This window comes from Zerene cesonia, chromosome 20 (genome assembly GCF_012273895.1).
Source record: "Zerene cesonia ecotype Mississippi chromosome 20, Zerene_cesonia_1.1, whole genome shotgun sequence".
In the NCBI taxonomy this organism is placed as follows: Eukaryota; Metazoa; Arthropoda; class Insecta; order Lepidoptera; family Pieridae; genus Zerene; species Zerene cesonia.
Window position 1 is genome coordinate 511,857 of NC_052121.1, and position 16,713 is coordinate 528,569.

General features: G+C 33.7%; 1 protein-coding gene across 1 annotated transcript in view; it reads left to right on the plus strand.

Moving 5' to 3' along the window:
- The window catches only part of LOC119835106 (protein tiptop-like), a 206,267-nt gene that overhangs the window by 45,103 nt on the left and 144,451 nt on the right, over window positions 1–16,713 (plus strand). The window contains exon 3 of the mRNA XM_038359737.1: window positions 4,868–4,962. Within this exon, the coding sequence (XP_038215665.1) occupies window positions 4,905–4,962 (58 nt within the window). The 5' untranslated portion in view covers window positions 4,868–4,904. The remainder of the gene's footprint in view (window positions 1–4,867; window positions 4,963–16,713) is intronic.

Consider the following 16,713-nt stretch of genomic DNA (forward strand, 5'->3'; position numbering starts at 1 on the left):
GTTAGATAGGACATGCGCTGAAACGTCTGCTGATTTGTATGTTTGTATGTAAAGTTCTGTTTCAAATAGACAGACAGACTCACCGCAACTACGTAAAGCATAGAAACGCAGCACGCTTTATTATTTTCTTAATTGTTGCTGATAATTCTTTAACCTAAATAAATACACATTATTTGTGTAACCTTACCTCAAGAATTGCGATACTTTAATCTACTTATTTGAAAAAATAATGAACAGATGTCCCAGAAAAGACCATGTAATTATCCCAACAAAATACATAAGGACCATTTTAAAATAACCTCTCCAAGCATCTAACAAAAGTATATCAATAAAGATGGAATCAGACTAACCGAAAGGCGCACTAAACACGTCCGAGCGTCACCGATCTGCATCTGTCCACACATAAATCTGTCCCGCAAAGAATTAAAACGTCCCGCATTGGCCCGAATAAATCTTCAAGATATCGACACGGGGACACTATATTTTACAAGTTTTTGACAGCCGATAGGGAGTCAATGCCACCTGCTATGATGCGGTATTATGATCAATTCTGTGATGCTGATAGCGTTCAGAGGTGTTAAGTGAATAAGCCGTGAGGTCTGTTTGAAATGTTTGTGTTTAGGCGCGAGTGGGAGCGCGTGTTGTACTTGCCGTCTGCATTCGTACTGATAGTAATGAAAGGTTCATTTAGCAGATTTTAAAAATATTTTTTGTCAGTTATTTAATGTTTAAATGTTATGATATTGATATCTATTAAATAAAAGCAATGCTATTAGATGAATTTCTTGGAAATTAGAAAAAAGAAAAGCCAGTAGCCATTTTTATGGAAGGTTAAATTAATATTGCAAAATATTGATTTGATTGGAGTCCTTATGACACAAAAATTGAATTACGATCGCAACATTTTCAAGGCAAGCTTTAACATATAACTGAAATTAATTAAAATTATGCAATTATCGTGTGAGCTTTTTATCACTATGTAAGTCAATTAATATCTACAACCGACAGATCGTTGTCAGATTGACAGGCTTTAAGATACAACCTTGTGTGGTGACAGAAGGTGACCCCGAAAATTGATATAAAAATGTCGTGCTTTTGTAAATGTTCTTAAAGTTTCACTGTATTAAATGGAAGGTTGTTCTGAATATGATGTTTGGGATGAAATTTACTTAAAGCACTTTGAGGAGCTAGTTTCATACAAACCTATATGTTTTTCCTTTCTTTATATATTTTTTTGAATACTTTAAATTGCGAGTATGTTCGTCGAGCATAATTATTTTTTATGTTATTAACTTACTGTATTCAATTATTCAGGTTTCAATGTGAAACTTAGTGTATAAACGACTCACTATATTAATAATGATGTCAAACCAATTCTGCATAGCAGCGCTAAGCAACAAACCACCTTTCATTTGCTTCAAGCATACATACACAACAGTAGAGCTACGGAACATCCATTGCACGTCACAGTAAATCACAAACACAGGCTCAATCAGCGGACGAATCCCGACCCAAAGAAGTTAATAAATTGTCAAGGTAAAGAAAAATAAAGTCACCAATAACAGTATAGTTTCGAGTTTATGTTGACGCCCTTTATCTCTGACGGACGGGTTTTATTGTGTCTATAAAGTTGGGAATTCACGCATCGATGTTTGATGCGTGCGCGCTGGAGAGCGATAAATAGCAAGGCTGTGTGACGAGGTTTGGCCTGACCTTTTGGCAGGAGTCTGAATTGTGATGAGAGGTTTGTGGTCATTAGATGAATTCAGTTTTTATTTGTTTCTGAAATTCTGAGTTAGAAAATAGTGATAAAATGGATGTACTTTACGAATTGAAAATTTTGATTTTAAAGTGTAAATAACAATCATTAATAAACAAAATAACATTTCTGATTGACGAATAGTACAAATAGTTCGTGACGATTGTCAAAATGTATTATTTTTATTAGTTTTCAGTAACTATTAACTGAGCTTATTTTATTTTTTAAGTATTGAATCCATATATTCGTGTGTTAGTAACGATACTATGAAAGTTTTTAATAATATTTACGTGATATATTTTGACTTAGTGCTATATATGCAACTAGTTTTCAACCATGGCTTCGGCCGTGTAGTCCAAGGAACACAATGCACTGCAGGATTTCCCCTCAAATGTCTCAATGTCGTTGACATCAAAACAACTTATTTTTTATTTATTTTTTTTTAATGTTACAGTCGGCAATGGAGCTGGTGGGACGCCTGATTGTAAGCGCTACCACCGCCCATGAACATTCGTAGAGGCATAAGGTCCTTTGCAGACCTTACGCCTCTACAAATGGATTGCCGACTTTTTGGGAATGGGTTAAGGAAGGATTGGCGATAGGAATAAAGGAAAGGACTTGGAAGGGTAAGGAAAGGGATATGGGCCTCCGGCTCCCCCACTCACCGAACGATTCTTATCGATTGCAATGTTATATACATTCATAAATCATTGTAATTCTGTTTTGTACTACATCCAGGTATAATATAAAACAACTAATTTACGTTAAATTTACCATTTGAGATTATCGATAATATTCAGTAGATTTATTTATTTTCCCTTGCGGTTACTTGTACGATAGTATGTGTATAACAATTAGTTTGAAATCTTTAAAATATTTTCACTTAATAAAGTCTAACATCAACATTTAGATGAAAGAAAGTAAATATAATTGCATCTCCATCAGACATACACACATAAAAATCGCACTGATTTAATAAACATAAATTTAATAACTTAATTTGGACTATCATTAAATATTGTAAGAAGTTGTGTATTAAATTATTTGTGTTAATTAACATCAACCGATATTCTGAAAGCGGTTATGCCATTAAAGCGTTCCTTTAAATAATTAAAACAAAATTGATAAAACAAGTTCCGATAGTAATTCAATAACTCCACATAAAGCGACTCAAATTGATCTCGCGACAATTTTGACGAAAATATACTAATAAATAATCCGTAATAGGTCCCGAGTCCATTTAATAAGATAACACATTTGACGAATTAAATTATCGTGCCAATTAGTGAAAAAAAACATGTAATATATGAGCTTTTGAATGTGGAAAGTCGTTGCAAGGAGACGCTCGTGTGAAAAATAGAATAAAACACTTGTCATTGGCTTGGTGCAGATTTTGATACTGGTGAATTTATGGTAGACGAGATTTCAATGTCATTATCATATTACGTCATTGGTTGCTTTTCGAAATTTATATTTTTTTCGTAGATAGAAGTGAGTGTATATATAAAACGTTAATTATTTGCACATTTATATGGGTACGAAACACGTTTTTAATCCGTCACAATTGGACATAAGTACATAAATATTTCATTGTCAAAAACAATATAAATCAAAATAATGGTCATAATGCACCCGCATCAAAAGATCGCGTGTCGAATTACATATATGATATTAAATTTATTACAAACATCGAGTATCTCCCTTTCTTGGATTTTACAAAAAAATCATCGATTTTATCACGAGAGCTTGTTAATTTATCGACTTCTAGAAGGTTCGAAATGCTTTGTCAGCGATTAACCCTTTATTTATCGATATTACGATTTTATTGTAATCGCTTCTTGAAGGATCCGGTATGATTTTTTACGCTTTGATATGTATTTACATTCCAATGTGGTGAATTTTATAGTTTCCAGAATATAATCACTTTTATTACAGAAGTATACAATTTGGAATACAGAAAATATTCTTAACAACACAGTACTAAAGTGATATTATGTCTTGTTGTTTGGCTAATAAGTTCCCAAGTCTGAATAGATAAAAAAAAAACAATAAAATGTAATAATGAACGGTGCATTTAGTTATTAGATTATTCATAATACAGGTTTAGTTTGACCTTCTACTAGATGGCGCTATGTGAATGATTCGAAATTATGATAATTGTGGAATTGGTTTCACGTTTTGTTTGTGGTCTAAACGTATGTATGTAAACATTCGTAGGTACATTTAATCTCAAAATTTATCGGTACGTCATGATAGTCAGAAGTATAGAAAAAAAGTCAATTGGTAATTCAACAGAAGAGACATTTCCCGTATCCCCTTATGGTGTACGAGGTGAATAGATTGAATATCAGTATCACTGACCAATTTTCATTTCGAATATCCATATTACAGGTAATGGGTAATATTATGATTGAAAATAATACAGTCGAATTGAGAACCTCCTTTTGGATAGGTCGGTTAACAAAAAGGCATACTTTAGGCAACCTAAAAGTTCAGACTCTAACAAGTTGCCTAAAATGTCGCTAATGACATTCAATCATATGTCAATAGGAGTCAATGTCAAACAGGTCGGATGCAGTTTCGTTTTTTTTTTCTGTTTTCTGTATATTACTAAACGCTCGTACAGATTAACCATTTAGATCTATTAGTTATATATTTGTTTTTGATTTAAATAACTGGCAATAAAGTCGATTTGATTTATTCTTTTTAACGTCTACGTCCATTCGTTTTGTTTCTATGTTTGCGTCTACTGGTGAGGTCACTTTTTAGATCTTGTCAAAAAATATGACTAATAATTCAAGATCAAGGCATTCTAATAGGAAAGCTTTAAATTAATTTACTCAAGTATTTCATTTTGACTCGTTTTATTTATCGAGTGAACGTATGAGTTCTTTGTTCAAAATTTCCTGATTATTGTTGGGCTTTGTTGTGCTGTGTGTTTGTATCAAACTACTCCCAAAAGCGTATAGAGGTGAAATGTAATAAAAAAAGACGTGTGGCTTATACGTTTACTTGTTAGTAATTGTACTCTATTCTTCATATTTTTTTATAAAGTTGACAATTGTGTTTGTTTCTCCGTGTGTGACTACAGAACGGCTGTTATTCCAGATGAGCGGTCGCGAGGCGGGCGGCAGGCGCGCCTAAGATGCGCTCAAAGCAGCAACCCAGACCATCCTACCGTTGGCTCAGCCCGAACGAAAACGGTTAGTGATTATTTATATGAAATGGTTCTCAAATGTGGAACGAATTGTTTAATTTATTCGGTGTTGGTGCGATGCATAAAGTTGCTGATTGTTATTATATAATTATGAATGAATTCGTCTTGTGGCAAAGTATAGTCGAAAGATATCTTTATTCAATCTCAAACAAAAATATATTTGAAATATTATTCACATGTTAAAACATTAATTTCACTTATATAGAATTGATTAATCTAAATCATACCGCAACAAAGCTTCGTTCAGTTATCAAATGACAAGAATTAGTCAAAAATATCTGAACTGAAAGTTGGATAAAAACGCAACTAAAATATGGCTTATTTTAAGAGTTGTTTTGTCATCAATTTGCAGTCTTGTCACAATTGCATAGAGTCGTTATTGTTGAGAGCAAAGCGACACGGTGTCACAAGTTTAAATATTCAAAGTGAAATGCAATAAATATAAAGTTATTGCTATAGAAAAAACGTTACACAAACACAGTGCATAACTCATAGGTCTTTTTGTATGTTAAGCCACCGTGACGCTATAAATTATATTTATTTTTGCTATTATACGCTTTTTGTCGGGAATAATGGGTGTTAAAGTGCAGAGCTGGCCTGGGACCGAGACGCACTTGGCCGTTACGTTTGGGATACGTCAATGTTGTTGAATGAAGTTTTACAGTGAGTTAGATAGGATATATAATTTATTTTGTGTTAATAATCTGTAATCTACACGTCTATTATTAAAATAATAGTTGAATTGAAGGTAATTTTTGTAAATTTTAACTCTGAACTTATCTACGTATTCGGTATTCGAACTTCATTTTCTATTAGAAAACGGAATTATTATCTTAGTGTTGATCCCTGTATAACCCGAACGCATCCAGCGCTAAATACTAATGTAAAATTAATAATACTTTAATTGATCATTAATATATTCAAACTGAATGCAGAAGACACGTTTTTAGTAAATATGTAATTAATTAATATGTTTAATATCGTGTTCCATAAAAATTTTGAATAATTTTCAGTGAGCCCACAGAATTGGTGACGATAAATTTCAACCCCATATTATAATCGTTAAATTGTAACTTAGAAAAAATTAGTAGAATGCCCCTTACCTTTCCACGTATCAAATTTAAATTTATATTCTTGATCTCTGTGTTACAAACGCACATCTGTTCGGAAATCAGCGTGTCTCGGTACAATAACTCGCAGGGAGGTGCAATAAAAACCGTGTGCTGTGCATAGTCTTCACTAATTTATGGCCCACTGCGGGTTTGCGTCATGCTTTCCCTTGCCATTGTGCGGGGCATGGGGCATTCATTAGAATACGGTGCGTGAATTGGGACAGTGTGGTTCTTGAAATCGCTGGTGGGCCGTTTGCATGTCTATTGTTTTCGGTTTTTGGGTTAGGAAATAGCCACCTTCGAAATAGCCAATCGTGATGTGACGCAATTCTTAATGAGAATAAAGAAAGTGCAGTATTATTTAAATAATTTTAAGACGTAAGTTTCAAATGTTTAAGGAATTATTTGTCGCCTTAAGCTGCCGAACTATTGAAGTGATATTGATTTATTATTTATTAATTATGATGTGTAATTTAAATTATGCTGTTGCCCGCAGCTTCGTTCGTACGGTCTTAATAAATTTTCTTGGTACAAACTTGCATTCCCTATTTTATAGCCTTGGGGTCAGAATTTATTAAAATCCTTTCAAAGCGGATGCCTCCGTCATAACATCTATCTTCATGCCAAATTTCAGTCCGATCCGTCCAGTGGTTTGGATCCATGTCCGTCAGTCAACTTTGAGTTATGTATATTTAGATTTCAAACACAGCTTGTTTTATGCCTATCTAGGACAAACTATGATAGGTATTCAAAAGCACTATATTTCTGAAAAATATGTACCAAATAACTCAAACAGCATCATTCACGTCCAATTAACGATCGGATCTGTAAGCTTTTCATAAAACAATCGTCAACAAATCCTGGCTCGTAAACCCATTGATGTTTTACGATTGCCGGCTCCCGTCTTAGTTTTATGTTGTAATTATATGGTTCCTTGTGGTTGGGTTTGGTGGGGTTGAGTAGTAAATTGTGGTGATGGAAAAAATTGTAAGGATGTCACATTAGCATATTTTTTGGAAGCTCTGAAACTAATGGATGTAATTAAGTTCTATTTTATGGATGTATTGTTACGTTTCGAAGTGATTTTAGTTGTTTCGTGTGCAAATGAGTTCTTTTTATCAAAAAGTTATGATATAATATAAAACAATAAAGTAATTCAAATAATGTCTTTCACTATTCCAACTTTGAATAATATAATTATTCTGCTGAACCTTATTTTTATTTGACGAGTTCTGATGAAGGCTTATTATCACACCTTATGGATAGAGATTAAATTTAAAAATTGCTTGGTAGGACACTGGAATCAATCGGAACTGCCTATTCACGGTTATAATTAAGTGTGTTTAGGAACATTAAAAACGATAGATACATAATATTACATTTTTACGACAGAGAATAAGTTATAAAACGTTTATATCTAAAGGCTGTCACAGCGAATCCATCACGGGCGCCAATAAAAAGCAATAGTGAATCATAAACGGGCTATAAACCGGCGAAAAAAAAAAGTGTCGCATCCGCGTAAAGCTGTGTTTACAAACAGTGGGCGCACTGTATCTTTACGATCGGTCGGATAGGCCGAAAACAACCGATGCCTGATTTATTGAGTTCGGAATGACTCCCGTCTTTGAGCGGCCGATCGCAATTTACGGCTCCATACAGTTTTATAACTGATTTTATCTATCGTTAACTTTGGCAATAGTCTTCGGTTTAGGCGGTTTATACACTATTCATTGGGATTTTACTGCGTTGTGTGTTTGGATACCGTTGGTTGGTTGATAATGTGGATTTTTCTGATTAGTCAATTAATAAACAATTTATTAAAATATTATGTATATACTGGTTGTGCCCCGTAGTTTTACCCACGCAGTAGCTGATGTTATATAGTCTATAACCTTCCTTAATAAATAGGCTATCTAACACTGAAATAATTTTTCAAATCGGACCAGTAGTTACTGAGATTAGAGTTCAAACAAACAAACTCTTCAGCTTTATAATATTGGTAGAGATGTGTATTGATCAGATCATCATCGTTATCATCATCATTATCATCACCATCATCATCAGCATCATCATCACCATCAGCCCATATATTATGTTCCCACTGCTGGGACACAGGCCTCCTATGGGGGTTCAGGCCATAATCCACTACGCTGGCCAAGTGGGGGTTGGCAGATGTCACATGTCGTCGAACTTTTGATTCTTGGATTCGGTTTCCTTACGATGTTTTCATTCACCGTTTTAAGCAGTGGTGATGTTATCTAGATGTGCAGATAAATTGAAAAATCAATTTATTTCCTGCACGCTCGGGCGAGCGTGCAGGAAACTCTCGAACCCCGACTTATCGATTTTTGAAGTCCGAGGTTCCCACCACTGAGCCACCACTGCTTTTTTATTGATCACATAGTACATAACATTCATATATGTTTTTTGGATTTAAAATCCCTGTGTGTATTATTTATTAAAACAGCGTTTATAGGTACCTACGTTGAATGATTATAATAAATATTGAGATTAAAAAAATGGATATTTCATAGTCTAAACTCTAAATCAATGTAAATTAACAAACCGAATAAAAATTAAATTACTTATTTTATTACAAAGTCCATTATGCTGTATGTTTATCTATAATGAACATGTAATAATTAAAGGCCACGCAGCGGGCAGCCCGAGCGACGCCGGGATGTGACCCTTGTATTAATATCATGAAGTTATGTGATATTTTAACATAATTATGTAGTTCCCCATACATAACTATAAGTTTTATGATAATTATAGTTTAAATATTCATCTTGGTGATGATTTAGGAGCGCGTAGTCATAAATTGTATTTTATTATAGCAATTTATTCATTCAAAGAAATTTGTTATATTCAAATTCTGTCATTTGTGATTTGAATTATAAATTCATTTATGATAAGCATTATTTAAATTGTCTTATTTTTTCGTACAGTTTAGTCGTTATTTAATTTAATAGCATTAAGGTACAATTAAAATATCAAAAATGTGATTGTAATTGCTTCTTTTTTCAATAAATTTACTTTTAATTGCAAAAATTGACCTTGACTACCTATCAACCATGATGACTACCTATCTAATTTCACCAGAAATGATTCAGTAGCTTTTAAAGCACTTCAAAAAATTAATGTTCTCAATTCAACTGTATTCTTTGTGTTTGTTACCAAATAACTTTTTACTGGGTGAAGCGATTTTGATGATTCTTTTTTCACTTAAAAGATGCCTTTTGTGTGGTCCCATACAAAGAGCTAATTTTAAGACGGTTTAGTTAATTATATAAATATATTATTATACTTCCCAACGTAGCGCTTGATTTTTCCATTTAAAATTCACTAAAAACTTTATTGTTAAAAACTACATAACTACGCGCTACATACTAACGCGCCGTAAAGGTCGTTCAGACGACTATAAGAGCGGTTCAACACGTGTCGCCACTGTGTGGAAGGTAAACGGAATATGTGTGGTCATACCTTAATCTAAACTTTTAACAATAAACCTTATTTGCATATGGTCATATTGCAAAAATTGCTGTTCCACATAACTTCATCTAGGTCAACTCAAACAATAACCGTTAATGAATGAAGAACATATTTAAACATTTTAATTTAGTGTCTGCTCATGGCGTGATTTCCAAAGCCTATCTAAAAGGCTTTAGCTTTTAAGTTCAAGGTTACTAACACATGTTAGTAGATGCAGATAAATTTATATATTATTCGAATTGTTTCTTTCAGGAGATATTACGACATATACAAAACTATATATATACACAAAAAAATGTCCAAGTCCCTATGCCTGAATATTCCATGGTCACGCGGGCGAAGCCGCGCGAGTCAACTACTGTATAATATTATACTGCAAAACTATAAGTCAAATATAAATATCTTAGTCCAAAGGTCAATAACGAAGAATAGACATGGATGGACATTAATGAAATAATCGTATAAATCAAAGTTTTATTTTCAATAAATTCTAATTAGCACACAAATATTGAATTTCCATTTAAATTATGACCAAATATGTCACTCTGCGGATCGCTCGTCGCGACTAACTGTTGTTTTGGTAGCCGCTAAAGCGCTGTACATAGCAGATACCTTCGTTTACTGGGAAAAGTTATAAAGAGATCTATGAAATTGTTTCTGTTCGATGTTTTGACATTAATGAGATGTTCGGTCTTAAATTGTTCAGATAATCAGATGGCTAATATATAGAATTAAATGGACGTTTACGCATTTAAAAATCTACTGAGGGATATTTAGTTTTTGCTAACATTCCAACCGCGGCTTCGTCCGTGAAGTCAAAGGAAATTCCCGTGAAGTAGTCTGTCACTCCGTAGCTACTGAACTACAACCAGCATTAAAAATCTTACCTTGTAATCTCTTCGTTGCGAAAACAAAGAAAGATAATGATAAACACACTGTCGCATTTATAGTATATCCTTAGTAACATAACTATAATAAAAATCATAAAGTCGTTATTGCGTTTTGTTTTTTTTTAAATACACAATTGTCTCAGTATCAGACTTAGTATATGGATCCATACTTTTTTTAAATTTACAAGTATTTATGTATGGTCCTTTTCAATAAACTAGAGATATATAACTCGATTTGAAACTCCACATGTGTTTAAAGTTATATCAATATTGAGTAGTCTTAACCCTCAATTTTTTTAGGTTAAGTGACCATTATGAAAGCGTTCTTAGAACTCTAATTCACTTAACTATATTAGCATATCTAATGTCCCTAACGTGTGTCGATAAAATCAATCTGTATGGACGTGTCACATCAACGTTTATATATGTGTATATGCATATATAATAACGTGCGTTGTATGTTCTGTGGGTGGTGAGTTTCTTTGTTTTTACTATAATAAAATAGTTGCGCCCCGCGGTTTCACTCGCGTGAGTCCGTGTCCTGTAGGAATATCGGGATAAAAAGTTGCCTATACTGTATTATTCCAGTTGTCCAGCTGTCTACGTACCAAATTTTATTGCAATCGGTTCAGTAGTTTTTATGTGAAAGAGCAACAAACACACACACATCCTTACAAACTTTCGCACTTATAATATTAGTAGGAGTAGGATTAAATACTTGTAAAAACTGTACTTATTTTTTGTCTTGGATTTTTCATCACCATTAGTCGAAATTTTTCCCACTTAGGACACAAACCTCCTATTAAAGTTGAAACCATAATCGACCACGCCGGCCAAGTGCATGCCGGGTTGGCGTGCCGGCTTCCTCATGATGCTTTCCTTCACCTTTTGAGCACTTGTAATGTGAATAACATATATTAACGAGTTTTTACGCTTACTTGGTTCGAACCTCTAACTCTTCGATTGAAGTCCGAAGTCCTCACCACTAAGCCATCACTGCTATAGCTTAGATTTTTAAGTATGTTTTAATTTATATTAAGCGTATACTTACAAGCTTTCACTGACTCTTAATCGTACATATTTAACTTAAATTGTAGAGATATTTAACAATTTATGAAACATTCAAATTAATTATGAAATCAATGTTATAATTTAGTAAGGCGGACGTTATCTTGACTGTTTGTTAACATTTTTATTAACGACAACGTCCACTCATAAATAAACGGGCAATGTAACACAAACATTTCATCTGCGACAAACTGTGCTGTGGATACCGATACAGTTAACGTTCTGTACTCGATTGCCGATCTATTTGATAATGTTATTTGGTAGCTATGGTAGGTATATGCTTTTATGGGTGAAGAAATAAATATTTTGATGACAGTAACGTGATACGTTAGTAAAAATCGGTCAAGTGCGAGTCGGATTCGCGACACTAAAATTACGTATAAATAAGCTAAAAGGCATCTATAAAAATTGGTCACCCATCCAATTTATGACTGTACCAATTTTTGATTAACTTCGATTTTTTATCATTTGTTTTTTGAAGCGGCAACTGAAGTAAATCGTCTCTGAAAATTTTACCTGTTTGTTAATAGCTGCTTATGCGATATCCATCTGCTTATGATGTATGTGTTTTTATTATTATATTTTAAATAGAATCACCAGAAATCATGTGTCATATATACAATAAATCTTTTTATTTATCTTCCCTTTACCAGAATGTAACTATAAGTTATTTTCCTACATACCACTGCATTCGTAAAGAGAATGATTCGAGTCTCACAATCAATACGTTTCAAATATATCTCGAAATGAAGCAATGTTAAAAGTATCAAATTTCAATTTATTAACGCGCGATCCAATTTAGTGTCACATAAAAATAAATCTCTTAGCGACAACCGTAAAAACGAATCTATTTCGCGATGGAAAATATATAATTATTTAAATTAAGGCATTTAACGACAACGGAAGACGGAATGCGCTACCCGAATGTTTCCAAACAAGCTTCTGTTAATGTGTATTATAAATTATATTAATATGCATACATAAATAATAAATATATGTTAACACACATACTAATTATGTAATTTATCATAGGAGCGTCCGCGACCGTTCCGATCTTAGAAAAGTATTCGTTAACGGAATAAATTGTGCAATTGTTCCGATTTTCTTGTTTAAATATACATTTATAATATATATTGTAGAAATAAGCGCTAGAATTATTGTTTGTCATATCTATATATACCTATGTATATATACTATTTAACATGTTTGATAAGGCCATTATAAAATCAAACTAAACTGTTGGTTTCTTTTAGCACGTCTACCTAAGTATTAGTTCCTGAGGTAAACGCGCGAATGTATGGATGTTAGCTACGTGAAAACAGCTTATTGTATCTGTATGAAATTTTGTTCAGAGACAATTGATTTTAAAAAAGGATTGATAAAGGCAAAGACTGGGAAGGGTAAGGAAAAGAATATATGCTTCCGGCTCCCCCAATACTAAACGAAACACAGCTATGTATAAAAAATACACACCACAGCTATTTCTTATCAGGTACGCGAGAGAAGCTGCGAGCTGAAGCTAGTCTAAAATAATGAATACTTATTGAAATTCGTTTGTATGTGTGTGACAAAATACTCATAAATTTATCAAAAACACTTAAAATCAGCTCCTTTTTTGGCAACTACTTTATTGCAAAAGCATTGATTGAACCAGTCAGCCTCAACTTGTTTGAACTAAAGATAAAGCCAATTTAATTCTGTTCATAAATAAGTATAACATTGTATAAATAATAGTGTTTCATTTTAGTAGGGGTTAAATCCATACAAGATTACATCCAGAAAAATTCAGTTTCAGTTTTAACCATAAACCAAAAAAGTATTTTTTACCATGTCTGTTTCTGTACTGACGGCGCAAAAGTCAAGCAAGCAAGTCGCAGACTAGTGTATAATTTTAAGTGTCAGTGAAATACGTGGATTTCAACTCATGAAATGAAACGCGTCAATCGTATTGTGACGTTTTAAAAGCAATTCCCAAAGTGTTTAAGATTTAAGTACAATCGTGGGCGCGTTGGCGTGTTTATGTTTTTTTCAATGTTAATTAAGTTGGTGATACTTAATTTTAAGTTTGGAAATCCTGTTTGCGGAGCGACTAAGAGGTATATTTTTAACCGACTTCAAATATACGAGGAGGTTTTCACTATGACTGTATTTTATTTGTTTGTTACCGCATAAATTTTTTCTGGGTGACCCGGATTTTAATGATGTTTTTTCTCTGTGGTAAACTTATATACTTATTTTATACTTACTTTTATTATTATATGAATGCGGCTTACTATGTTCGTTAGAAATAATTATGTTCTTAGCATATTAGTAAAGTATTACAATGTATAACTTATAACAGTTAATTCGCCAGTTAATTATATGCTATTAATATTATTTAAAATGCAACATAATGCGAAGTAAACGCAGTACGAAATGTGAAAAAACTACGCATATTTGCTAATTAAATTTGTTGGAGGGAATGTGTTAAAAGTTTGCTTATAAACATTTTAGTAAAATCCATTATATTTGTCTTTTTAATTAAACATCTAACTAAACTATTTGGTTACAATTATGGACTAATTGTTAATTGATTAATGGACTATTTGCTTAAAACAAACATCACATAACCGCTTACTCAACAACGTGATCAAACTTATTAGCCCTGTCAAAATAAATCCGTACGTTCCTTTCGTTAGTAGGTTAAATTAATTTTAAAAGCGACGTAATATTAACAGATTTTTATCAAGAAATTAAAAACTTGAGGGATTTTAAACCCGATTTATTCATTGTTTTTTAACCCGGAGGTGTTTGAAATGGTATATCTCTGGACGGTCATACAAAAATGTTAGTTTCTGCAATTTGTAATCCTCGAGTCTTATCAAACAACAAGAAAAATCTAAGTATCATTCGTAAATCAGTACACGTTTTGGACAAATCCGTATAAAGTGTATAAATAATACCAAGAATGATTGCGCCAAACTTGAGCGAGTTGGAAACTGCTGATAGCAATAACCATCGCCAATAATCTCATTAGAGATACGTGTTGTATGCAATAACGGCAGCTAAGCCGCAAGCCGGCAGGTAGTTTACAGGTTGTATGATTTTAACGCGGTGAGACACTCGCTACTCAAGTTTAGTGAGGCGCAAGGTATGGGCGAACGGATGATCGTGTGTTTTCATTAACATTTTTTTTTCCTTGAAAACTTTCCGATGAAGCTTTGCTGTTGTATTTGGAATCAACCAGTACGAGTAGACAATCCCTACTAATATTATTAATGCGAAAGTAACTCTGTCTGTCTGTTACGCTTTCACGCCTAAATAACTGAACCAATTTTGATGTAATTTGGTATGAAGGTAGAACTGAACTTGGGAAAGGACAAAGGATGATTTTTATCGCGAAAAAAGGGTGAAGGAGTTGAAATAGGGAGATGAAAGCGATATAACCGAATTTCACGCGGGCGAAGCCGCGGGCGGAAAGCTAGTGACTTATATAATCTTTATTTTAGTGTCTAGTCCTCCTACAAGTCCTATTGTCATTGTCTTTTGACGTGACAACGTCTTACAATTCGATTGAGCCGGCTGCACGCACGAAAAAACATGACTCGTGCGGCGTTACCTCGCTCTGAGGCGTTCCATGTAAGGCTTGAAGTGCAAGCGAGAGCGCGGAACGAGCGACAGAGAGGCACAATTAGTTGTCACGTTCAACTATCGTCAGAGAACCGACTTCACAGACAACCGGGCAGCGCTTGACCACCACTTTGACTTGACCGCCTCCACTCTTCTCTTGAAGTTCTCCAGATTGTACTCGTCGGGGGATATCATTGTAATTGGCGCTTTTTTTTCTTGTTGAAACTCTAAAGCCGTGTTAATTTCTTAGATTTGTAGTCTCAACGGTTGGATGTCGTATAATTATAACATAAGCCAAGTTAAAAAAAATGCGTTTTATAAATTACACCCATATCCAAAAATTCGTGCATCCGATCAACTGTTATTCAAATAAAATCCATAAATCCAACAACAAACAACGCTATCTCTTTTCACTTGCGCCGCGCAAACTACTCGATAGCTGATAAATTCTATCAATAACAGAGGCGAGAGACGTCGCGCGCCCTCAATAGTGTTTACCCCTTCGAGTGTGAAATAAGACGTTTAGTTTAACTTGACTTAGCTTTGTCAATGTCTTGCATCATCTGTGCTGTGGATTATGTGTTAGGCGTGTGTTTGTTAGTCAGTCGCCCGAGATTTATGCCAGTGTTTGGTTTTATATAGTACTTACTAGCTTTCCGCACGCGGCTTCACCCATGTAAAGGATATTTCGGTAAAGGTAGCCTATGTCACTGTATCGTGACTGTCTCTAGAAAAATCATGCTATTAAATTGCTCTGTTGCGAGGTGAAAGAAAGATAAACAAACAAACACATTTTCACATGGATACTATTTGTAAGAAAGTATTAGAATTACAGAAAATGAATTTAAATATTTTGAGTACTGTAAATATGGGTTGAAAGACAATAATTTTCGCAGGTATAATCGCTGGCCATATTGGATTTCACTCACCAATTAGTGCCTTATAACTTAGCTGACCCATCGTAGTAACGAGTATATAGTATTTGCGTCAACTTACACATACGTAAAGTTAAAAATATCAATAAAATTCACAAAATAACTGATCTGGAGTATGTTCTTTGTTCAATAAAATATCAGAAAAAAACTGAAATAATAAAAGCCCAATGAATAGTTGTGTCTTTTTAGAACTGTTTGTTGCCCACTTACAAGCGATGTCGTGACTCAGTTCGACTCCCGACACGTGCACGCGTCACAAGTAACGTAAACCTCGTCCACTAGGTTAAGAGTGACATTTGCTTTGCGATTTCTCGATATTCTTTTAGAAAACCAGGTGTTTTTACTGTGATTTTGTTGTAAATACAAATTGTGTTAGGTTAAACATAGCTGAATTAAAATATATTTAATAACAATTGCGATTCGGAAAGTTGTTTCAACAGAGGCAAGAAGCTATTAAGTCGCAAATATAATGCTATCTCGCTTTCATATAAATAATGACAACACTAAAATATGTTGTTGTCACGATGTCATATCCATTCTAGAAATAGGATCTTGGAAAACCATAAATTAATTGAATTTAATGAAACAATCGAAGGCAGTGACCGTTCCCATAGTACCAGGCGAGCATGAG